Here is a 25,108-nt window from a genome sequence, read left to right as displayed (position 1 = left end):
TGCCCGCGGCCCGGCCGCCGCCATCTTGCCACTCTGCGCAGGTATGCGTCGGGAAGACGAAGAAAACACTCGCCTCTCGGGCGTTATGCGGCTGGAGGCGTAGCGGGGCCGCGGCCCGTCCGCCAGCGGCCGCGCTCGTCGAATGGCGCGCCTTGATGGCCGGCGTTTGCGCGGAAGAGCGCGTGAGCGACACTGGCGGGTCGCAGTATGACGGTGGCCTATTCCACGCTCCTCTGGCTGCCGTCCGATGGTCTTGTTGCTGCTCCCCGCCGATTTGCATGACTAGGGTAAACTGCAATGTGCGGTATCGCGCAGCTGACTTTCCTATGCTCTTTAAGGCGTTCCTGAGCTTCCGTCCAGGAAGTTTGAAGTGCGTGACCGTTGCCCTCCGTTGCCCGCCGCCGCGCGTGACCGTTGATGTTCAAACAGATCACGGCACTCAGGCGACGGCTTGGGCCCACGATGAGCTCATGCTGCCGCATCTCAGAGAATGTGTCTGGCACAACGGCGAGAGGGAGGGACAGTTACCTCGTCTCGCTCAAAAAAAGATAAGGTTGACTCCATAGCGTTGTATGGAAATAATCGATGCACAAACCGCGTCCCCCCCCCCGAACTCCCCCAGAGTCGTCACTGTCGTCACTCGTCGTCACTGAAGCGCGCTCCTCGCATCCGCGCCACGCAAGCCTTCTCCTCTAACCCGCGACCCTGCCTCTGTTGCAGCGGGCTTGCTCACGGCACGACCGGCCACGTGACGGTCGTCTCGCTGGGCTGCGGCGCCGGCCCGCGTGCAGTGGCGCTACCCGCAGGGCGCCCTGCGCGTGGCGCTCGACCCGTCCGACGCCTTCGACTTCCGCGCGTGGTCTGCGCGCGAGGCCGGCAGCCGGGGCGCGCGCATCTTCGTCGAGACGCACCGGCGGCTGCAGCTGCTCTGGGCCGAGGACGACGGTCTGGACGCCGGCCGCTGGCGCTGCTTCGTCTCGCGCGGCGGCGCCGCCTCGCTCTTCCTCGAGGCGCCCGGCGAGCGGGCCGACCCCCTAGTCAGAAGCGGCGTGAGCTTCGAGTACGACGCGCAGCCGACCGAGTCGGACCGGCTCTGGGACGACCTGGAAGGTGAGTGGCACGGGCACGGCTGGGCGCTGACTGGAGCTGGAGCTGGTACTGGCACTGGTACTGATACCGGTACTGGTACTGGTACTGGTACTGGTACTGATACTGATACTGGTACTGGTACCGGAACTGCAGCTGGAGCTGGAGCTGGAGGGTGATCGGAGCGGCGCTGTCCGCGGCTCGGCGGAAATAAGCGGACGGGTGGCACGGATGATGGTGGCGCTGCGCAGGTGACCCATGTCGTAGGTTAGCTTATGGCCAGCGCTTCAGTAGAGGGGGGGGGGGGGGGGGGAGGGCATCGGCAGTTTCAGATGAGTGCGCATACGTATGTATCGGCTGGATGGAGCTGGTTTCTGTGGTCGTGGAAGATATTTGATCCTAGGTTCGCATCGAGCTATACTCGCTCTTCATCTCTCGGCTGGCAACGAGAGATAATGCTCCAGGTCTTCGTTCACATCCTGTCCACGTCCCAATTCTATTGGCACCATTGATCAGCCTGGTTACAACCAACCAAAGCGTAACCAGCAAACCAGCAGAAACAATGGCACTTGTTCGTGCCTCTCTGTAAATGCCCCTTCGTGCCTTCTCACGCGTACAAAATCATTACCGGGTGAAGTGATGCTTATTAAGCTCTGACATCTACCCTCGCACCTACTCAGCAGATCATTTGAGGGCCTCAGCTGCGTTACCGAGCAGCAGCAACTTTGGGCCACGTGTTCCAGTCACGTGGTCTGCGAAACCGGAAACAAAGGACATGTTTTAAAACAAAAAAATACGTGCTCTGAAGGGCACTTGTCGGGAGCGCGAGAGGTGGGAGCGAGATGGGCCTTACTGGTGTCGCGACTCCCATGGTATTATTGTCAGTCGGGGGAGAATGGCTCCATAGAAGTGTCCCGACGAACGTCGCTGGCCGCGGTGCCCGGTGTCGTGTTGTGGGTCACTTTTGAGTCTCCTCTGGCGCTACCGGTGGCCTCAGCTTGTCACCGAACACTCGGCCGCTGCGCTGACGCGGCCCAACACCACGCGTCTGATGTCAGGATTGGACCAATCAGCGACGGCACCAAGGCGTCTAACGTCAGGGCTAAACCAACCAGCGGCGGCGCCAAGACGTCAGACGTCAGGGTAGAACCAATCAGCGGCGGCGCAAGGGCGTCTGACGTCAGGGCTAAGCTAACCAGCTGCCGCGCAAGGCGGCTGACGTCAGGGCTGGACCAATCCGAGGCGACACCACGCTGTTAAGCGTTAGGCTGAACCGATCCGTGGCTGCGCCCAGGTGTCTGACCTTAGGGATGAAGCAGTCCGCGGCCGCGCCGAGACGCTAGCAGGCGCTGGACCCTTGCAGGCTGGGAGGGTCACCGCCTGGCAAGAGCTCCAGCGCCGGCATCAGTGCTGGCGATGCATCCCGGCTGCCTGATCACGGCAGACATTCGCGAAAACAACGCAGAGCAGCTGCTCGGTCTTGGCGGAATGTACCGCTGTCGACCCGCGCGGCGGGGGCTGGCTGCCTGCCTTTGATCGCCGCATGCGCGCCAATAAGCAGCGGCACGGGACGCCAGTCACATGCGACGCGGCAAAACAAAACGGCAGCCATTTTGATCATCATTCATATTCAGACTTTGCAATCGGACATCGAATGCACAAACAGACGGGGATAGGCAAAAAGAGGTGAACGCACGCGCTCGGAAACATAGATGTCCTCGTGCACAAAGAGTAGTTGTTCGTCCGGGGCTTTTGTATCTCCGAAGGCAAATACCTGGCTAGATTTCGGCGTTTTTCTAGGTGGATATTAAGTCTAGACGGGTCGAGGCATGACTAGCTCCGAACATAACCTGAATTAAACAAGCTGTGGATTGCCATTTCTCGTCGGAGAACTTTTTGCCGGCAATGATCCATCGGGGCATATTGAGCGTATGTTTTATTCAAAAGCCGACAATGTTTCTTCTGTCGCCATGCTTGAGTACGTCCGCCCTTCTTGCACGCTCCTCTAGGGCCTCTACGCGGTTTTTTCGCCCCCACGCGCATTATCGCTAAATAGCTCAGATGTCCCGCAGGTCGCCGGGCCTTTTTTATCGCCCCCGCCTTCGGATGGGTGGGCACGTGGCCGGTCCAAGCGGGGTTCGCCAATGGCGGTCCAGTGTGCACGCGGCCGGTGACGACCAGGGAGCGTCTGTGAGTCGGCGGGCCGGGAGATCACCTCTGGTCGCTCGGTCCTGGGTCAGATCGGCCAGAACCAGGGTCGACCCAAGTCAGATCAGGCCGTGGGCAGCCACGTCAGCGTCCTGGACGACGCGTTGGCGTGACGCGTGCCCGTCGCGGGCGGCCCGCCGAACCTGATCGGCCAATGCAGCCCTCGGCGAGGACGAGGTGGTGAACCGGCTGGCTCAGCGGCCACGGCTGTCGGCGCGGCTGTTCACGCCGCCGTGACTGGAGCCGTGACGTCTGTCACGCTGCCGTGACTGGAGCCGTGACGTCTGTCACGCTGCCGTGACTGAAGCCGTAACGTCTGTCACGCCGCCGTAGCTGGAGTCATGACGTATGTCGCGCCGCCGTGACTGGAGCCGTGACGTCTACCGTCCAGCACCTGTCGTCCGGCGCCTGTCGCCTGAGCACCTGTGCCCCTGGCACAGGTGCTCACCGTGCCGCGGCGGCCGCGTTCCGTCCCGCGCGGCCAGCCGAGCCCGGTGGCACCAGCACCGGCACCGGCACCGGCACCGGCACCGACAGCGGCAGCAATTCCGCCGGCGCGTCGCACGGCGCCCCGGGCGCGGCCCGACCCCGCTTCCGGCACTGGAGCGTGGGAGCGGCGCGCGGGATGACAGACGGGCTGGGATGTAAACACTCAGGCGTCCGGCGCGCGGCGCGCGGCGGCGAAGCGGAGCCGGGCTGGTCCAGGTCGCCCGGCTCTATCATGTCCCCCCCCCCCTCTTATCAGCGGAGCCGGGCTGGTCCAGGTCGCCCGGCTCTATCCTGTCCCCCCCCCCCTCTTATCAGCGGAGCCGGGCTGGCCCCAGGTCGCCCGGCTCTATCCTGTCCCTCCCCCCCTCTTATCAGGCGGAGCCGGGCTGGTCCAGGTCGCCCGGCTCTATCCTGTCCCCCCCTCTTATCAGGCATTTCACACGATCTGTTTCTCCTCGTCTTTTCTTTTGTCTCCGTGTTCTCTGGCTTTCTCGCTCTTTCGCTGTATCGCCCTCGATCTCACGGCCTCTTCGTGTGCATGCGTTCTCGCTGCTTGCCATCCTTTTATTCGTTCTCTGCCCTCTTCTTCGTTCCGCCCTTCCTGCGTGATGATGACTTCGTTAGTTGTTTTCAGTAGTTCGTATATATATATATATATATATATATATATATATATATATATATATATATATGCATGCATTCACTTCATGCACGCACGATGTTGCCACGTTTCGATATTCCAGCGTCATGTGTCTTATCGTTCCTCTACATTGCTGAGGAATGCGATTTTTCATCATTGCACTGGCAGAGCGTTCCTTTCCAATGTTATAATGGGTAGCCACTTTTATAATCTCGCTCCTTACCCCTCCCCCCCCCCCACCATCTGAACGAATCAGATCTGCACTGCATTAGTTTCGTCATCGACCCTTCGGCTGCATCACCTCGCTGGGTGCATAAATCACGCTCAGAAACGTCGAACCAGCGCCCTCGGAGGAGAATGGCGCAACGGGACAAAGCTGCCGCCGCGCAAACCGGTCGGCATTTCCACTCGTGCGCCTGCCCGGCCTGGGCCGGCGGCGTCAACCTAACGCGTTTCGCCACCGCCCGCCGCCGCTTCTCCCGCCGCGGCGCGGCGCGCGGTCACGTGACTCGGCCCGAGCCGCGCGGGTCGCGGGCGGATGCCGGCCACGTGACCCGCCCAGACGGCACGCGCCAGCGTCACGTCGGCCACGCGGAGCTGACTGGCCGGCCCGCGGCCCCCTCCGCTCTGCCTGCGCTCCTCCCCTCTGCCGGCCGGGGCCGTCGGCTTCAGGTGCGGGATGGGCCGGGACCGGGACGGAGACGCAACAAGCGGATTAGTCCGGCGGGCGGTGCGGGCGGGTGCGCCGAGGCCGCACGCCGCTGGTTGCACTGCGTTGCAGTCTCGCAGGGCCGTGGTGCAGGGTGCGCGGGGGTTGGAAACTGCTTGGTGGGCAAGCCGGCACGATCGGGTGTGGATGCTTTCCAAGTGATTTATTTCTGTGGGGCCTGCGACTCGGTGAGAGGAAGGCGCTCCTGCTCAGGGCGCCGAGCAGTGATGTAGTCGTGCGAGCCAGCTTATGACGGTGGTGCTGTGCATCTCAGTTTTGCTCATGACTCATGTTCCTCTGATGCTGACCACTGCGCCGGCAAGCGATGCGATCGACTACACGCGTCAGGGGACGATCAAAGGCTGCTGGCGCTGCCTCGGTGGCCGCGGGTGGCTTGTTCCACCGTCCCCTGCGGTGCGTCCCCCGTGGCCACAAACTGAACCAGCGGCAGGAGGCCGGCCCGTCCCGGCGACCAGGACCGCGGCACGGCCAGCCAGCCACCTGTTTCAAGGTCAGCCGGCCGCGCTCCCGCTGCCACATGGTGGCGCCAATTATTTGGCGCGCCACATCAAAGCGCGCGGCCCGAGTCGCGGTGCTGAGTCGCAGAGCCACGCGACTCTGAGTTCGGGTCGGTCGGGTCGGTAGTTGCGCCACTTGCCGAGGGTCAGCGATACATAGGGCACGCAGCTTCCTCCGTGCGTACGATTATGCAATCCGGCGACTCAGCTGCCGAGCACTGATCTTTTTTATTCACTCCCTTGCCCCATCGCCGAGCTGTATCGACGTGAGGCGAGGAAATGTTGGCCGTCCATACCGCTCAAGGTAGGCGGCTGTTTTGGAGAGTTTCTCTTCATCCTTGATGCGTCACGCGAACTCCCAGCAGGCGGCATTGCGCGTTCTTTCCGAGCGTAGGCGCGTATCGTGATGCCCTGCATTACTTTTTGCTGGCGCAGGCTTCGGTCGCCGGAAACGGGAGCGTCTTACGAAAGTCTGTCCGTTTGCCGCCCTCCGTGCGATTTGGAGCGACGGCGTCGCGCCAGGAATCCAGCCACCGACGAGCGTCCGTCGGCGTGACGGATGTGACGCCACGCCAGCGCTGACGAGGTGTGACGAGGGTGACGTGCGCCGGGAATGTACCGGGGCAAAGGCGGTGAAACTGGCCGGGCCAGCTTCCGCCCGTTCGGCGACGCGCGTCTCAAGAGTGAGCTACTCAGGGCCACGCCCCTGGCGGTCGGGTGCACCTGGAGTCGCGCCCCGGGCCGAACACACCTCGAGGTTATGCCCCCGGCCGAACCAGCGCCAGTGGACGGCCGGCGGAGGAGCTCAGTAACTGATGCCGGCGGCGGCCAACCGGCCGACCGGTGTCGCGGCCAGCTGGGTGGCGGCCGGAGGACTCCGGATTCCCCCGTGTCAGGGCCGGGCGGCGTGCGTGATCGAGCGGACTCGTTTTTATCCAATCAACGGACGCCGCTGAGATCAGAATCGGCTGACGCAGCCCGCCCAAGGGATGCTGAGGGGTCTGTCAGGGGATGCTGACCCAGAGATAGGACGGGGCTCCGGCGCCATGGCCGGTCTGATCTCTCAGAGGATGCTGACCCAGAGATGGACGGGGCTCCGGCGCCATGGCCGGTCTGATCTCTCAGAGGATGCTGACCCAGAGATGGACGGGGATCCGGCGCCATGGCCGGTCTGATCTCTCAGAGGATGCTGACCCAGAGATGGACGGGACTCCGGCTCCATGGCCGGCCTGAAGAGACGCGCCTGAGCGCTCGCAGCGCTCGGATTTCTTTTCCGGAAACACACAACACCCTCTGATGCAGGGTTCGCAGGCGTCTCCCGGGTGTCCGGCAGATATCAGTTATAGCAATAGTTTGCCTCGCGCTTGGAGTCAGCGGTTGGCCTGGACGGGGTGCCGCCGACGGCTACGCTGATGGCTGCAAGCCTCACTCGCAGATGACGCCTGGGCTGGACACAGCACGGCCTACACGGGGCGCGCACCTCCAGGGGCGCGCCCGGGCACGGAACGTTTGAGGGTCAAAGGACGACCCGATCACCCGACAGGTGTCACTAGGCCGACGCGGCTGGTGGGGCGGGGAGCGTTTGTGTGTGTGGGTGTGGGTGTGGGTGTGTGGGGGTGCGCGGGGCTTGTGGCGGACCTGAAGGCGCCCCTGCCGACACCCAGCGACGCGCGACGCCCGGCCCCGGGCAGGGCGAGAGCGAGCGCGGCCGTTAATAAAGCGCCCGCGGACGTCGGCGCCGATCTGCCAGCGGTATTTTGTTGGATAATTAGCCACATTCAGATTGTGTCAGTGATAGGGACGATAGCGCGGCGGCCGAACGGCGGGAGGGAGAAGCGGCGGCATGCAGAGCAGAGGGCGCCGAGCATGACGTGCCAGATCGGAGAGAGGGCATGTAGGGGTGACAGAGCGCGGCCCGCTCCGCACGCGCGGCGCTGCTCGGCGCGGAGGCCGTCGGGCCGGGACGCGGCGTGCAGCGCTGAGGGGCGGCGACGACTCGCAGATGAACGAGATCGAATCTGCGAGCTCGGAGAGGCCGCCGTGGGTAAGCAGCGCTGCGGTCCGGAGTCCAGAGTCCGGAGTCCGGTGTCGGGGCGGAGTCCGGCCGCGACGCAGCGCGCCCCGGCGGCACTGCACTTTGCAACCGCTCCCTGGGGTGCAGAGTCGCTCCCAGTGGTGCAGTGTCGCTCCCAAAGATGCAGTATCGCTCTAAGTGGTGCAGAGTTGCTCGCGTAAATGCGAGTTGACTGGTCCAGCTCGGTCTGCTGGAGCGCGGCGAAAGCCGTGATGTGTTAGACCCGGCGAGTCTGGCGGAGTCCGCTCGAGTCTGGACAGTCTGGCGGGGTCTGCTCGAGTCTGGAGTCTGGCGGAGTCCGCTCGAGTCTGGACAGTCTGGCGGAGTCCGCTCGAGTCTGGATGGTCTGTCGGGGTCTGCTCGAGTCTGGACAGTCCTGGCGGAGTCCGCTCGAGTCTGGACACTGGCGGAGTCCGCTCGAGTCTGGACAGTCTGGCGGAGTTCGCTCGAGTCTGGACACTCTGGCGGAGTCCGCCCGAGTCCTAGACAGTCTGGCGGAGTCTGCTCGAGTCTGGACAGTCGGCGTGACTGTTGACATCTGTCCGGACGTTGTGAGGCCGGGCCTAGCTTTTCTCACTTTCGGTCGTGATAGAATGTCGCAGCGTGGCGCTCCTTCCAGCGGACGGGCACGGTGGGATGCGACTGTGGAAGGGGTGGAGGGGGGGGGGGGGGCGGAGAGGGCGTCACCGTGGCCACTGGCGGTACCTTCCCTCTCCCATCCCCATCCACGCTGACGTCACCAGGCCGGCTGTGTCGCTGAACGACGCCGCTCAGCTGACCCCGGCCGTGACCCCGGCCGTGGCGGGCCACCACGCACGTCACGGCGGCTGACGGCTGGGCTGCGTGACGTCACGTGTCCAGCTGGCTCACAGGCCGTCGCGGGGGTGGGGGTGACACTCACCCGGACTGTGTGACGCTGGATGCATGCTGCTCTGTGATATTGCTTTAAGCGCTGGTTTAACCGGCGTATTTTTGCTGGTCTGGCTGACTTACTTTGGCATATTTGAACAACGCCCCTCATCTGACTCAACCATCATGCTTCTGGTTCAACTGAAGGTTTGGATGGCGTACTTGCTTGCTTCCGCTGGCTTAACCGGCGTGCTTCCGCTGCTTTAACCGGTGTACTTCCGCTGGTTGAGCCATCGTACTTCCGCGGGGTTAACCGGTGTACTTCCCATGGTTTATCAGACGTGCTTCTGCTGCTTAGCATTGTTCATTTGATGCTGCGTGTTTCGCTGCTGGTCTGTGGTTAAGGGCCTGTGGGTGACTTGTGTCCTGTTCATGGTGTGGGAGGTTGCGGCGTAACACCAGAGCTTATTTTGCATGCTTTTTCTCACAGGGCTCTTTATGGCGCACCAAGTGTGTGAAGGATTTATCCGAACGCTGGCATGGTGGGATTGGAATGCCTGACAGTGGTACTCCAGTTTCGACGGCATGTTTAGGCCAATGACAGTGTGTTGGAGGCAAAGGTTGATTTTGACAGTGTGCCACCTGTTGGGGATTTGCCAGGGTTTAAAAACTGCCTTTAAGGGCGGAATTTCCTGCTCGTTGTCGGAACCATGTGAGCACAGAACGGATTTGGTAGGCTTAAAGCCTTTGAAGGCTTCTACTGAGATGCAGCGATAGCGGGCCGGGGCTGCCTTTCGTCCACACGACTTCGTCCACACGATTGGAACCACGAGTGGCCATGGGAGGAACCGTGCCTCTTCGTGATAGGTTGTCCTTTCCCCATGTTTATCTCACTCATCGATAGGCGGTGTAAGCGACCGGAAAGCCGTCAGACACCGAACCTGCCCATAAAGCCTTCGTATGTTTGGGCAAACGTGATCCTCTCGCCCGTCCCCATCACTATTTCCGTGAGGTTTGGCTCCTGGGATTATCAGTTATCCAGCGAGACGCGATGTCCCGCTCGAGCTATTTGATTGGTCGGTGACGGAACGTTTCAGCGGGCCTCCTGTGAGCGGGCCTGCTTCTGTCGTCAGCACCAGATAAGCCGAACAAACAGCCATCGGCTCGGAGCCGGCGCTGACTGCGCTGTATCCGCCCCGAACGAGCGCTGTAGGCCTTGGCTGACACCGACACGGATCTGGTGGCTGTTAACACGGCCCAGATGGCCGTGGCCTTCGGCTTCGGCCCGATCTGTGGTGTTGGAGCCGAGACCGAATCCGAACCTGAACCCGGTCCGCCGTGCCCGGCGGACCCGAGCTGGACGACTCGGCGTCAGCTGGGACCCACTCCGGCTGGGTCCAGCTAACTGGACAACTGACACCCCGCCCAGCCAGCTGGGACCTACTCCAGCTTGGTCCCAGCTGACTGGACACCGGACACTCCACTTGAGCCGCAGCGCAGTTGTGTAAGGTGGTGTGTGGGGGGGGGGGGGGGGGAGTAGGTTCAGCAGCGAAAATTAAGAAGTCTTTGGCAGAATTCGTCAGTTAGGGGTTTCGTCACAGATTCAGTCACCCTTTCTTATCAAAGTAGGGAGGGAAAGCGAAGTCTAAGATGAGGGGAGGCGCCTAACCACCCGACCCGCGCCTGCCTAGCATCCGACTCACAACCAATTCACACCCGCATCACACCCAGTTCACACCCGATTCACACCTGATCCGAACCCGCGCCAAGCCCGCGGTACCCGAGTCGTCATTGATCTTGGGCGTTCTGCTGCCTGCGCCGCCACCGCTGCCCGTCATCGAGTGGAGTACCGGGCCTGCTGCAGGCGGGCGCGCGCCGTCCCGTGCCGTGCCGTCCGAGCCGGCTGGGACCGCCAGGGCCGCCTTGTCAGCGGTTGGAGCCGCCGAGTATCGGCCTCGACCGCTGCTGTGCCGGCGACGGGCGGACGGGTGCTGATCGGCGGGCGCGCCCTCTGGCGGCGGCGGCTCGTTCGCTCCGACCGCGAGGGGGCGCTCGGGGCAGCCGAGCGGTCAGCTCGGCTGCCACGCCGCTGGACGCGGGCTCAGCGACGATGGCCGAGCGGGGTCTGCCTGACTTGAAATCACTGCTGAGTGACGAATCCAGCCGGATGAGGCTTTGCCTGCCGTCCGTGTGGAGCGTGGACCCGGAGCGGCAGCGTCGTCGGCTGCGGCTGACCGGCGCGAGGTCAGGTCAACCCCTCAGCGGTGTGCGCGCGCCGCTCGGTCGGCGGCAGAGCTGACGGCGGCCGCCTGTCGCCGGGGCGCGGGGCTGCCGCTGCTCTGTCGGCAGCGGCGGCTATCTATCGCCGTCCTTATTTGGAGGACAATTGACCGGTCCGGAGCCGAGTAGTGGTGCTGTGTATAAAATGCGCCGCCCCTGCACGCCACGGCCGGCGCGGCGACAGGGTGGCACTGGATCGTCTTGTGGACACTGCCTCTGGTGACTGGCTGCCGTCTGCACCGAGCCGCCACGAACGGAGACGGGGAAGACCGCGGGACAGTGCACCCCTGTACAGCGCAGAAGCACCCCTGCGCACCCACGGCACCGTATCCATCCCGCCGTGGCTGATGCCATTTGTGTCCACGCTTGCCGCCGCCGGTGCCTGCCTTGCAGCCCCGCGTCAAGGCTTTTGTCGGACGCTGCTTAGATGCTTCGTGGACGGCGGCGTGGGGCTGAGAGGGAGAGACCAGCAGTGATGGCTGCATTCGGGACTGTGGCCTGAGGGCGGCGGACCAGCGCCGAGCCAGCAGGCGGCGCTGGTCCGCCGGCGCTGGTCCACCGGCGCATCTGCGGCGGCGCCGACTTCGGCCACGGCTCCGGGCACGGCTCCGGGCACGGTTCCGGGCATGGCTCCGGGCATGGCTCCGGGCATGGCTCCGGGCATGGATTCCGGCACGGCTCCGGGCGCGGCTCCGCCCGCGGCTCCGGGGGCGGCTCTGGGCATGGATCCGGGCACGGCTCCGGGCGCGGCTCCGCCCCGGGCTCCGGCCGCGGCGGCGCACATGGCGCAAACATGGTCCGTGTGTCGGCGGCGGCGGCGGCGTGCTGACCTCATGCCGCCCGGCCCGTCACCCTTCACCTGACGTCAGCCGGCCGGCCGGACCTACAGCGCCGCGGCACCGGCAGGCTCGCGACGCCGCGGCGCGCGGAGCGCGACGACGAGCCAGCCGCAGCGGCCGCGCCGGGCCGCAGAAGCCGGCGGCGTTTGCCCGTCAGCTCGGTCTCGAGCCGCCCCTGGAGAGCGGCCGGCCGCGCCGGGGCGGCGTTTGCCCGTCAGCTCGGTCTCGAGCCACCCCTGGAGGGCGGCCGGCCGCGCCGGGGCGCTAAGCCTCTTAATCGAACCTGTTGGCGGCTCGGCCGTCGAGGCTGACGTCACTGGCGAGGGTGAGCGCCGGCTGCTGCTGGCCGCTGAGGTCTCGCTCGCTGGCTAACGGAACAACCTTTCGACGTTAGCCTCTTTGTCCTTTCCGCCGTGATTTAGGGGCAGGCGCTGGCCCGTGATGAGGGCGCGGGGCTGATCTCCCTAGTCTATTCTTTGCTTTGCTGTTTGACGGCGCATTCCCCGCTATATTCGTCACCAAACATTTGTCTTCAGGAGCGACACAGGACGTGACGCCTGAAAGATTCGAGCGTGTTTGAAACACGCCGCGTATTTTTGGTCGGGCGTCACACTGACGTGACGGCTTCACAGCGCCCCCCCCCCCCCCCCCCCAAGTGCGCCGAGGCCTCCTGGTGCACTGGCGGCAGCGGTGGGACCGCTCGCAGGCGTCTCCTGAGTTGGATGCGCGGTGGCGACCGCTGGTCAGCGGCTTAAACTTTGTGCCTTTTGCGGGGACAAATGAAAAATGAATTGCTTTGGTGCTGATGCTGGTGGCAACGCAACATCATCGCTGTCACCAAAAATGGAACCAGGGTGGGGGCAGCCTCCAGAGCCTTACCTTCTTCCCATCGCAATGTGAAGGACGTCTCCTGAACAATTCCAAGACGTCGGGCCTTCCCGATGCATCAGCTGGCTCCTTCCCGACCCCTGGCTCCACCCAACCGCATTGCCACCGAAGCCACAAAGTGCCCAGATCTATGCAGCTCTCTGCTTAAGAATCTGGGAGCCCTTGGTGAGCCGTGGAGCACGGCGGGCGAGTGGATGGGCCCCTTCGCACACAGCACGACGGCGGTGTTGCTGCTGCTCTGCCTCTGGACGACAATCAGCTGTACCGCCTGCGGAACGTGACCAGTCGCATGCCAACAGCAGCATTGGTGCATCCAGAGAGACGTTTGAGATCGTCGTGTCCGGTGAAACAGGTGGATTATTTGTGTTTTCTCATCTGCCAGCGATGCTGCATTCCCCATAAGAAGCCAGCTGTCTGCAGCCCCCCCCCCCCCCCCCCGATCCCCCGCCGCGGGATCTGCCCAGTGCACGTGACTTGAATCGCCAATCAGGTGTTTGTTTGAGCAGCGCCGGCCGGCAGGGCCGACTTCAAACAGACACGACTGTGCGCGCTTTGTCGGCGATGAGCCGGGCGGCCATTGTGGCGCAGCAGCGACTCGGCCAACATGACCGCGCCGCCGCGCCGGACGGCCGTCAACAGACGCCGGCCGTCCTCCAACAGGCGCCGGCCGGCCGTACCGGACGTTCGGCACGACTGCGCGTGGCGCGCGTCGGTGGGTGCTGCCCGGCGGAAATGCTCTGCGGCCGAGACGAAAGCGGCGGCGCGATGCTATCTGCGAATATGATTTGCTGAGTCAGAGTGGTGGTCATGTCAGCGTCGCTGGTGGGAAGGGGGAGGAGGAACGGATAGGGTGGGTCGTTCGCTGGGAGTTATCTTCGTGCGCGACTTGTATTTCCCAAATTTGGAGTCTGACCCAAGACGGTCACGCCGCGTGCGGAGCACTGTGGCTCCGGTTGGGGAGCAACGAGAGGCAATACCCCCCCCCCCCCCCCCCCAAGAGGTAGAGAAGCGGGCTAAATGGACCCTCTTCAAGTTTTGTGGAAAATGAAAGCAATTCCCCACTCCTAGCACTCCTCGGAGTAAAGTAAGTGATATCTGAAACGTTTGAAACTTTGTTTGTATTTAGCTTCCAAAGTTTCGCCTTCTGGGCGTTTCTGGATCCGCCGCTGATCCGAGATCGTGATCACACGTTGCCGCAACAACAACAACAAAAAGTGCGTCCATCCAGTCTCAGAGCACCGAGGTCCGTGTTCGCATTCTATATCGCCGAACTGGGCGTCGGGCTGTTCGGGCTGTTCTGTGTGGGTTCGGGCGGCGCGCCGTACGCCACCCGGGTCGGCCACCAGTCGACCCGCCGCCCTGCGCGCTCGGGGGTCGGCTGGCGCTCCCCTGCTCCCCTGTTTTCACCTGACCGGAGACGCGGGCCGGCCGGGGCAGCGGGGGGCGGCGATGATTGCTCCCCCCGGCGCCCGATCAGGAATGTGACGCGGGCGCCCGCCGCCGAGCGCCGGCGGCGACGCGGCGCCGCACACGCCACCGCCCCGCCCGGTTGCTATGGCGACGCGGCGCTGATTGGCTGATCGGTATTGGCCGCGCGCTGCAGACAGTCAAGTCTTGCACGGGCGCGGCCTTTCGACGTATCAGCTCCGCCGCCAACGCGGAGGCCGGCTGATGGGGAAGACGGCTCCCGTGGCGCCGCGAGGCAGCTTAGTTTCGCGAAATGGGTTGGATGCTAAGGAGGGGCAATTGGTTAATCCTGCCCCCCCCCCCAAATAAGCCCAAAGCGTTTTTTACGAGTTTACGAGTTCGGTCCACTTTTTGCCAAAGTTGGGAGGCGGCGCCCCGTCTCCCTCAACGGAACACGAAACTGCACCGCTGCCTTAGGGGCGTCAAATGCTGAGTGTCGCCACGGCTGTCTGGGGAAACGGCCAAGTTATCATGCGCTGTTTGGGGAACATCTACTCGCTAGAGCAGTGTTCTCGAAGACGGTGATCGCAAAGGCGCGAGGCTGACACCTTGGTGATATATGCCCCCATATCTTTTTATGTTGGGGTGGGGGATTCGGCCCCCCTCAATTCAAACTTCAGCCCCCAACCACAACTATGCGAAGAAAGTGGGCCGAATCCAGAGAGAGGCCATTTTGTTGGCGTTTGGGGAAGTTGCGTTATTTTGCACTGTTCAGCCTCCCACCTCGTTTTGCGAAGCTATGCCCCTGCGACCTTCGAGGGAGGGAGAGCACGATGAACCCCGATGGACACCAGTTCGTAGGCAGCTTGAAAGAGCTCTGACCTCAACTATGCCGCCAGCGCCCTCCGTCTCCACCTTCTAACGGAAATTGGGCTAAATCTGGCTCAAGGGAAAGGGAAGTGGGCCAAATCCGTGGAGAAATTCGGCTTTGCGTCAAGATGGGCGTAGATCTAGTCATTTTTAGCCGATTCCACCGCTCCCCACCAACTGATGTTGCAAAACCACGCCCCTGGTACGAGATGGAGGCCCCATGCGCCGTCTGCGCCGTCGCGGGAAATCCTCCCCATGCTGGCCGTCGCGCGGCGCTGCGGCCCGCACTGCACCAAATTCTGGATCTAGATCTGGGGTCAGATCCCGTCACCAGGTCTGCTTCAGATCTCGCCTGGCTGGGACCGACTCTGGCTTCTACTTGGACTCTCAGCGCTGCGGCCAAGCTTTCAGCCAACTCCGATTTGCACTCACGGGGTGTGACCCAGTGCAGGAATTCATTCCGATGTAAAATTGATTCGGTGGCAACAGCCAAAACGCTATTGGAATTGCTGCAAGTGTGCAAGTCACACGGGACAGGTCGGCCCATTTCTGCTGACAAAACATCATGTCATGATGTCTTGGGTGGCACCGGTGGTACGGGTGGTACGGTTAGTGGCATCGAGTGTGGTCACCATGGACATGCATACGCATGATGTTACGGGTGGTGCGGAGCGGTAGAAGGTGGAGGGGTGAGTCTAGTGGAGGATTGTGTCATGGCTAGCTCCGAGAGGCCAGTATGGATGTATTGGCCTCTCGTATGGCCAGTATTGGCGTAGGAGCATTAGTCAGGTGTGCGGTGGCCCGCCGCTGTACTCGCGTGCCGTCGCTGTCTATCACGGTGACCTTTTGGGGGTACGCAGACAAGAGTGACAGGAGAGCGGCCTGGCCATCCACTTAATGCGTTGTCGCCCGGGGACAGTAAGATCCGCCGCTTCTCTCCCGTATTGTAACTGGAGGAGCCGTAACACAGTCGGACGGTGGGCGCAGCGGTAGCGGGGGCTTCCCTTCAAGGACTGATTTTGACCCCACTTGTATCGCGGGCTCCGGCCATTTGGCTCGGCTGGTTTCCTCGAGCTCGAGCCCGATTCCCGTTGTGATGGTCTTTGTTCGGCAGACCCGGTCTTCCGTGAACACTGCGCCGCCACGGGAGGCCGTTCATCTCAACCCTCGCCGACATTGGTCGGCTCTGTGCATATTGAAATAGGCCCGTCGTCCGTGTCGGGTAACTGAACCACTTTACTCTCCTTCCCTCCCCCCCCCCCCTGCCTCGGGGGTCGGTGGCCGCCAACGTCCAGAGAACAGGTGGCATAGAGTGGGGAGGACGGGGAGGGGAGGGGGGCGAGAGGGGAAGGGTGCGGGAACAAATATGTATTCTGCTTTGAAGACGAACCGTCACCCGGGGAGACAAATGTGCCGGCGGTGGTCGCACATCTTCACAGCGGAGCAGCCCGACAGCGTCCGGGCACGTGGTGTGCAGCATGAGGCGGCCCTATTTGAAGTCGGCGATGACCTGATGATGGGGAGGCATAGCTCAGGCTTATTGCTATCGGTGATTAAGCCCTGCAGCTCGCAGGTCATTATGGTCAGACATTTGGCTGCCTGCGATGCTCGCCCATCACACTTCAGGCCACACGACGCTGACGCCTGTGCGCTGGAGTAGTGATTGTGGCGCCAGTGGCTGTCACTTATATGTCCCACAACTGCGCAGTGCGGGCTTACCTAGATGCTACGCAGTTGTGCGGGCCCCGCTATCAGCGAAGGAGACCGCTATCGGCTGTACGATACAAGATGCGAACGGCCCTCTGGAGGAAGATAGCACTGAACGCTAATCGGTATTTGTGGTGTTCACCGAATGGTGCATCGGTCGACTTTCTGTCGTCCTGCCCCCGCCACCGCCTCTATTGCCGCTCTTTCCGCCGCCCCCTGCCACCGCCCCTATTGCCGCTCTTTCCGCCGTCCCCTGCCGCCCCCTGCCGCCGTCCCTGCCCCCGCTTCTTCCGCCGCCCCTGCCGCCGCCCCCGCCGCCGCCCCTGCCACCGCTCCTGCTGTTTGGTCTGTGGCCGCACGTGGTCGGAGGGGAGGGCTCGGCCTGTTCAGCCCAGCCGGACCACGTGTCGGCACGCGGCGTGACCCTCGCCCGTCCGTCCGAGCCTGTGGGGCCGGGACAGGCCCAGGGGCGGAACCACGGTTGGGCGTGGGTCCGACCAGCCCTCGGGCGGTCCGTGTCGGTTCCGCAGCCCGGTCCGTCCCTCCCCCGTCCCCCCCCCCCCCCGCCACCTCACCACGGTAATCGTCAGAGGGTCGACCCCCGGCCTGGTCCGTCCCTCCCCCCCCCTCCCCCGCCACCTCACCACGGTAACCGTCAGAGGGTCGACCCGCAGCCCGGTCCGTCCCTCCCCCCCTCCCCCCCCCCCCCGCCACTTCACCACGGTAACCGTCAGAGGGCCGACCCGCGGCCCGGGTCGGCGACGCAGGCAGGCTAATGGTTCTGATGACACCGTTCTGTCCCCTGATGGATTCGCCACCAGGGGGCCATCTGATGGTGCGTCAGCCCATCAGGTGGCCATCAGCCCATAACCGCCTGATGCCAAATGTGACCCGGCGGCCACATGATGGCAAACTTCGCCTGGCGCTCACATGACGGCACCACACTGGTGCTGTCTGTGGCAGCTCCACTCTTGGGCTGCCGGATAACTCCATTGGTGGGTGACCGCCTGAGACGGCTCTTCATCGTTCGTCATCATCTGGAGACCACGTGATGCCACTCGCAAAATAGCCTCGCCGCAACCCTAACCACCTGGCTGCCACGGGCGGCCGGCGCGACGGCTCGTCCTTCGGCAGCTTCCCGATGGCCCCATCGCCCGGAGCCGAGCGTGGCCGCCGTTTTTGCGGCACGGGTGCAGCCGCGTCCCCCGCTCCTCGGCCCTGACCGTGGGTGTTTTTGCGCCGCCTGCGCCTGACCCGGCGACACTGGAGCCACCCAGTCCGTCGCGGGCGGGCGCGGCGCCCCGCGCGAGGCGGGAGGCGCCGCGCTGTCCGCGGCACGGGGACCGCCCCCTGCCCTGCCCTCCCCTCCCCTGACCCGTGCCCGATGTCTGTCGGTGTTGTTTTACAGCCGGGGATTGTTTTGGGCAGCGCGCCGGCGTCGTGCCTTGTCAGCGGCAGTTGCGCTGGCGGCGCCTGGCCGGCGATTTGTCCCGCGCGGGCTTGTTGATAGGCGGCGGGTGCCAAGTGACCAGGGGCACACAGGGGACCAGGACCAGCAGCCCATGTGACGCTCCATGCTGCAGACCGGTGCCGCCGCGCAAACATGAGTTTGACCGCACGTAATGAGCGGAGGCTTCCAAGTCACAGCCTTGCGTGCTCCTCGAATGAAGTGCCCGGGGCGGTCACGCGACCGACGCGCCGCAACGCGCGCGTGTCCTACCGCCAGCGCCGGTGAACCTCTGGCCGCTCTGGCACATCCCCGGAAGTGACCTCTGCAAGTCGCCGGCGTGCGCGCCAGCGGACCGCGGCTGTGCAGGCGCGTATCTGGGCGTGCTGCAGCGCCGCGTCCTCAGCCCTCCGGCGGAGCGCAGGTTGACGCGCGCCTCTCAACGCGGCGGTTGCGTTACCCTGCGCAGCAATTGTGTTAGGCGCTCGCTGCTGTGGCGGACTTTGCGACGCGGCAAAACAGATGGAGTAGATAATAGAACGAAGGCAGCGGCTGGATCGGCGAATATCCGCCTACGGTCACACAGGCCGGTCCAAGAAAGAAAGCCTCCTCCTGCCCGGGAGAAAGGCGAACGTTTCAAAAGCCAGACAAACCAGCAAGTGCTTAGGTTACCACCGTGACAACTGCTGACAGCTCAGCGCCGTGACAGAGTGGTGACAGATCAGTGCCGTGACAGGCGCGCCGGCCGTGTCGCGCCGCGGCCTCAGCCGTGACCTGCTCGGCCTGACCCGAAGTGACCGGTCACGGTCGAGCGGCGCTGCCGCCGGCTGGGCAGGGCCGGCCGCCCTGCCGGTAGCAGAGCGGCGTGCTGAGGTCATCTCTCCGGGCGCCTGTCTTCTGTGGCAGCGGGAGCGATGCCGCGCCGCCACGGGTCGGACGGGCTGGCCCGCGGCGGCCGCGCCCAGTGTCCCAACAGGCGGCGGTATTAACATTCCGGGCGACGGCTTCAGGCCCCCGGCAGACGCGCCACCGGCGGCGAGGGCGCCGGTAACGGGCCGGCCAACCCTTCACCGACCGGGCGGCCGCCGCCGCGCCCGCCTCCTCCCAAGATGGATGACCACTCCTGTCCGGACGCGGCGCCGAACGGCGCGCGCGCGCGGAAGATAGGCTCCTGTCGGGGAATGTCGTAAAAGTGTCGGACGGTGCTACTGCGTTGGGTGATCGGGAGGGACTGGCGGCCGGGTCCGGCTGATGGGGGTCGTTTGGCGGGCCGTGTGCCGCGCCGCTCGCCAGGTCCAGCTTGATGGGGGCCGTTTGGCAGGCCGTGTGCCGCGCCGCTCGCCAGGCCCACCTTGATGGGGGCCGTTTGGCGGGCCGTGTGCCGCGCTGCTCGCCAAGTTTAGGCGCTCACGCTGCGGATGCGCGGATCTCTCGCGGATGGAAGACATGCGCCTGAGGGCAGGGCGAGGGGCGAGGGCGTGACGACCTGACCTCGGTGGCGAAAGGCGCGCGAATCGGGGGGGGGGGGGAGGGGGAAGCGGATGGACGCTGTTGATCCCCACTGGCGAAACGCTGCGTTTGCATTATGAATGAGTTATGAATGCAAAGGCTTTTGTGGTGTTGGTTTGAGGCGGTTGAAATGTTTGTGTTTGAACCGGCTGATGACAAGTTTTCAGTCCGTCCTGAGCGGCGCTGCTGCCATTGGCTCCTGTACGAGCATTAGGCGGCTTGTGGTGGCATTAGCCGGCGCTGGGACGAACGTCTCCGCGCCTGCCCAGCGCAGTGGCAGGGCGCGCCACCTGTCCCTGCTGGGCGGCCCCCGGAGCCCAGTCATGGCCGAAAGGCCCGGCTGCTCTCTCTTGAGGTCATCGGCCATGGCAGAGGTCCGCCGTCCGCAGGGACGTCGTGCGGGCGGCGCCAAAATGGGCGCCAGAGGGGGCGCCGCCGGCCACATACTCCTGTCCCGTTTGGTACGGCGGGCTCCCCGCCGCTGGCGACGCCGTACCCCCCCCCCCCCTCCCACCCCTCCCCTCTGGTGGTCCGGAGGTGGGTCAGCTGTCTGAAGTCACGAACAGCGGACTCGGGAGACGACCGGGAGGACACTGATCATCGCTGGCAGGATTTGCGGAGAAGAGCGTGCTGCACAGCCGTCGGAATGAGCGTCCTCCAGCGGCGAAATGTTCAGATTAGTGCTGCACAGCCGTCGGAATGAGCGTCCTCCAGCGGCGAAATGTTCAGATTAGTGCTGCACAGCCGTCGGAATGAGCATCCTCCAGCGGTGAAATATTCAGATTAGTGCAGCACAGCGGTCGGAATGGGCGTTCTCCAGCGGTGAAATATTCAGATTAGTGCAGCACAGCGGTCGGAATGGGCGTTCTCCAGCGGCGAAATATTCAGATTAGTGCTGCACAGGGGTCGGAATGGGCGCCCTCCAGCGGCGAAATATTCAGATTGCGCGGGCGATTAGATTAATTCAGATGAATGTTTATCTTTTCAGTAAGCTAATCAATTGCGTACTTATTTTTTGATTAAAGATGCACAAATGATTCAGATATGATGAAAATTGAAATTTTCGCGTCCGCCGCCGATAAATTGCACCGCATTATGCGTGCACGCTGTCCATTACATTTCGCTTCAATAGGGTGCAAATCTGAGCCGAGAAACGGCGGGCTGTATTTGTGTGTCGCGGCGCGGTCAGGGTCGGGCCTTCCTCACCAGTGGCACCGTGCCGGCTTGCGCTTTTCTCACCTCCTGGTATCGTGGTGCCATGTATTTTGTGCGTACCGCAGACACGCGCGTGCACGGGGTCGTTTGCGGCGACAGGTGAGCTACGAACGCTCTGCAATGACCGCCCGCCGGCGTGGTGTGTCGATCACTGGCGCCCGGTCTGACAGGCGATGATGCCACCGACTCGTCACCCCGAGCTCCAGCGAGCCTCTCTCCAGGGCCTTCCTAGGGGGCCCCGAGTCCCAGCGGGCCTCTCCAGGGCCTTCCTGGGGCCCGAGCTCCAGCGGGCCCGCGTGGCGTGGTGGGCCGAGCGACCGTGCCGGTAACCGACCGAGCCCGCCGCCGGCGTCGTGACCGGCCGTGACCTACCGTCATCGGCCGTGACCGACCGTGACCGGCCGTGACCGACCGTGACCGACCGTGACCGACCGTGACCTACCTCTCCTCCTCTGCAGATTGCCGGCCGTGCACGGACAGCGAGGTGCTGCTCAGCTACTGCACCAGCGATTTCGGTGAGTCGCCGCCTCGACCGCGTCGGCCGCCGCCGGCTGCCGTGCTGACCTGCTCTTACTTGCTGAGCCCTGCTCAAAGGTCGAGGACTAGGAGCTGACTACTGGACCGGGCTCCAGCCCAGGCGGGCGGGCTCCAGCCCGCAGGCTGCCGTCATTGATGAGCGTTTGGGAGTACTGGACCGGGCTCCAGACCGCAGGCTGCCGTCATTGATGAGCGTTTGGGAGTACTGGACCGGGCTCCAGACCGCAGGCTGCCGTCATTGATAAGCGTTTGGGAGTACTGGACCGGGCTCCAGCCCGCAGGCTGCCGTCATTGATGAGCGTTTGGGAGTACTGGACCGGGCTCCAGACCGCAGGCTGCCGTCATTGATGAGCGTTTGGGAGTACTGGACCGGGCTCCAGACCGCAGGCTGCCGTCATTGATGAGCGTTTGGGAGTACTGGACCGGGCTCCAGACCGCAGGCTGCCGTCATTGATAAGCGTTTGGGAGTACTGGACCGGGCTCCAGACCGCAGGCTGCCGTCATTGATGAGCGTTTGGGAGTACTGGACGGGGCTCCAGACCGCAGGCTGCCGTCATTGATGAGCGTTTGGGAGTACTGGACCGGGCTCCAGACCGCAGGCTGCCGTCATTGATGAGCGTATGGCAGGCTCGTGAACGCTGCTTGTTTTCGTCAGTGACAAAGTTGACGGTGGCGACGTTGATGGCTAAAGCGAAGCAAAAACGACGCGTGACCCAAACCGTCGTTTTCCAGCGATGCTCGAACGCATCCACCAGGAGGCCACCATGATGGAGTAACGTCGCGATGGGGTGACTGGCGGAATGCGCTGTTTTAGCATGGGGCGTTCATCACGTCAGGTTTTGCGACTGGCGGTCGCGTCGTGTGTTTGTGCATTAGGCGTATGACGATGCATGGAGGGAACAGGCCCGAGAAGTTCCATATAGCTGGCTCAGCTCCCCAAGCATGTCCCGCGAGTGTCGGCTGGCGAATGCTGTCTGTGCCGCGATGCCGCAGGGCCCGTGCAATGGTGTGCCGTCATTACTTCTGTCATCACGTCATCACGTCATCACCTGTGAAATAGCACTTGGTCATTGGCCTCGTTTACGAATCTCCAGCTGGAGATATGTGCTGGACCTTTTGGCGTTATGGCCAAAAGGTCAGCGCCCTCGGCTCCCACAGGTCCTGAATTCGATATCCGGTTGTTCCACGGCTCCCGCAGGTCCTGAGTTCGGTTCCCGGTTGTTCCACGGCTCCTGAGTGCTAACGTGACCACTGTAGTCTCGGACGGCTCACAAACGCGCTTCCCGGCCACGTGCGTCGCGTCCCGTAACAAAAACAGCGAGGCGGGCTCGCTCGCTCACGCGCTGCGGAGCCCCAGCGGAGCTTCGCGGCACGACCGCCAGGTGCGCCACCACCGGGTGTCCGGTCTGCGGACTGGCGTCCATACCCGCGCGCGGGCCGTTCTTGAGGATCCGGTCGGTGAATTGTGCCCCGGACGCTTCACCGAAGAAGCTGAGATGGTGGTGTGCTGGGATAGTGGCGGGGCGGTCTCTGTGTCGAGCTTCGGACCCGCCGGCCGGCACGCTCAGCAGCTGTCGGGCTCGTAGTGGCGGATCGTGCCGTCTTGTCGCGGCTCGCACGAGATCTCGTGTTGTCTGCCTCAGCTGCGGAGGATTGTGTTGTCTTCTTGCAACTCTCATAGCATTGTGCCGTCTTCTTGTATAGTTCACGGACTGTGCTGTCCTTTCGCAGCTCTTGCGTGATTGTGCTGCCTCCTTGCAGCTCCCACACGTCGCCCTGTTGGAGACCTGATCGCCCGTTAAACACGTCGCCCCATTCTGCAGCAAGCGGCGTTCCACCTGTGCCCCCCCCCCCCCCCCCCTCCTGCGACGACGCCCACAGTCGGGCGACACCAACGCGGAAAAGCGGCCACCGAGCCGCCTTTTTACTGACCGTCTTCAGCTGCACTGGACCGGGCCGCGGACGGACCGGACTGCCGCGCGGGGTCTCGCGTGTCGTGCCGGCTGCCAGCTGCGGCCGCGCCCGACCGATGGCCCGGCTGGTGTCCGCCCAGTGACTGCTCGGTGACCGCTATGTGACCGCTCGGTGATCGCTCGGTGACTGCTCGGTGACCGCCCAGTAACCGCTCGGTGACCGCTCGGTGTCCGCCCAGTGACCACTCGGTGACCGTTCGGTGACCGCCCAGTGACCGTTCGGTGACCGCTCGTTGACAGACCGTTTCTGTCGGCAGTTGTGCGCGGCCAGATCACGGGCGTCGAGCACCACGACCGGCTGGACCGCAGTGCGCTGCTGCTGAGCGCTTCGCGCGTCATCCGGCAGACGAACGACATCTTCCGAACGAACGGGCGAACTAACGTTTGGCGACGCGCCCGCCGGGGACCTGAGCAACCACGTTAGCGACCGGTACCGGCCCGCGGTGCAGTTCGCCGACAGTGCGGCGACGGCCGACACGGCCGTCAGGGGACGCGTGTACGTGCCGCGCCACTGTGGCGCGCACTCCGGCCGCGCCCAGTACCTGCTGATGGGGCGGCACCGGCTCGGCGTACCCATGGTCACGTGCTCGCTGGCCGTCGATGAGTGGCGCCGCATCCGGGCGGCCGCCGAGCGGTCGGCCACCAACGAGTGCGTGCTGGAGACGTAGGCGCGCGCCGGGACCGCTGACGCCAGCCGCGGCCGACCGGGGGCGGTGAGGGGACCGCGCGCGGAGAGCGGCGCGAGCGCAGGGCTCGTCTCCACGGCCTGCGATGTGATTGCTTCTTCTTATCTGTGCCGATGCTACGTAACCTTTGCTTATCAGTGCAAAGTGAAGACTGTGATATGCATGTACATAGTGCAATTGATGGATGAGAGCGTTTAGCGTAGCGGCAACGTTGGCTGGGTCCGACCGCTGGGGCGAGACGTCGGAGATAGAAGGCGTCTGGGCAGGGCTCGTGTCTGCCTATGTTCGCTTCAGTACTGCGTGCCCATTTCAGCGACAGCTGTGAGATTATACAGCAGTTACTGACCGGCTGCTGCGCGAGTCCCTCACCTACCCGTCAGCTGGTGAGGTTGACATTGCTCGCGTTGCTGGTCGAGCACTGCGTCAGGATACTTGTGATAGCGAAATCCGATGATACTTTGTTTTCCATTCAAGTGCCAAAACGACGGTGTAAAAGGTATGAAGTGCGCGTTGCTGATCTACATAATCGAATAACATTTGCGCTACGTCTTGGCCCGGCTGATATCCCAGAGCTTTTAACCTTGACCCAGTGCGGCGACGCGTTCCCTTCGTCACGACCCTGACCTCGGGTCAAGGGCATGTTGCGCTGCTGCGTGGAAAAACAGGGTACGTTTCATCGTCGCACTACGGTGTGGACTGGCGGCGTCTTTCCATGTAGCCCCGCTCTTTTGTAGCCTAGGCGTCAGCGTCGCAAGCGTTTGCGGGGCCGTGAATTCTGATGTGCCAACGGCCCGGGAGGGCGGTGGTCTGGGGCTCGGCAAGGTCTGTGCACGCCGCCGCGAGCGGCCGTCAGTGTCAACTGTACATAGCACGGTGGCCAGCCCCGTCAAAGATTGGTCGTGGTCGACCGTCGTCGGCGTGAACACGGCGGCCCACATTTGTCCGGTTTGAGCCGGTTTTAGCTGGCACGCGCTGCGCTGGTGTGTGGTGGGCCTGACTCGGTAGACCAGCGGTCCATGTGACCCGGCCATGGATGTGAGGACCACTGACTGACTGTGCGCCGCCGACCGAGTGGCATTTGAGAGCCACCAGCCCGTGATCTCTGAGCGAGCCCGCTGCGTGAGAGTGTCATGCTAGCGCCGCGGTGTACAGTGAATATACCCTATACACGTACGGA

At 63.6% G+C, this 25,108-nt stretch overlaps 1 protein-coding gene across 1 annotated transcript; it reads left to right on the top strand.

Annotated features, from left to right (window-relative positions):
• Positions 1-893: 893 nt before the first annotated feature.
• On the top strand, positions 894-25,108 carry LOC119113623 (meteorin-like protein; the record flags this gene model as incomplete). The annotated part of the gene is made up of 4 exons (XM_037237911.1): positions 894-1,110; positions 21,194-21,250; positions 23,503-23,617; positions 23,706-25,108. Coding segments are annotated over 4 exons (597 nt in total), but the record flags the coding sequence as incomplete, so codon positions are not given.

Source organism: Pollicipes pollicipes, unplaced genomic scaffold, assembly GCF_011947565.3.
Source record: "Pollicipes pollicipes isolate AB1234 unplaced genomic scaffold, Ppol_2.1 Scaffold_7262;HRSCAF=8765_pilon_pilon_pilon, whole genome shotgun sequence".
Lineage (NCBI taxonomy): Eukaryota > Metazoa > Arthropoda > Thecostraca > Pollicipedomorpha > Pollicipedidae > Pollicipes > Pollicipes pollicipes.
This window is presented reverse-complemented; position numbering and strand designations above follow the sequence as displayed.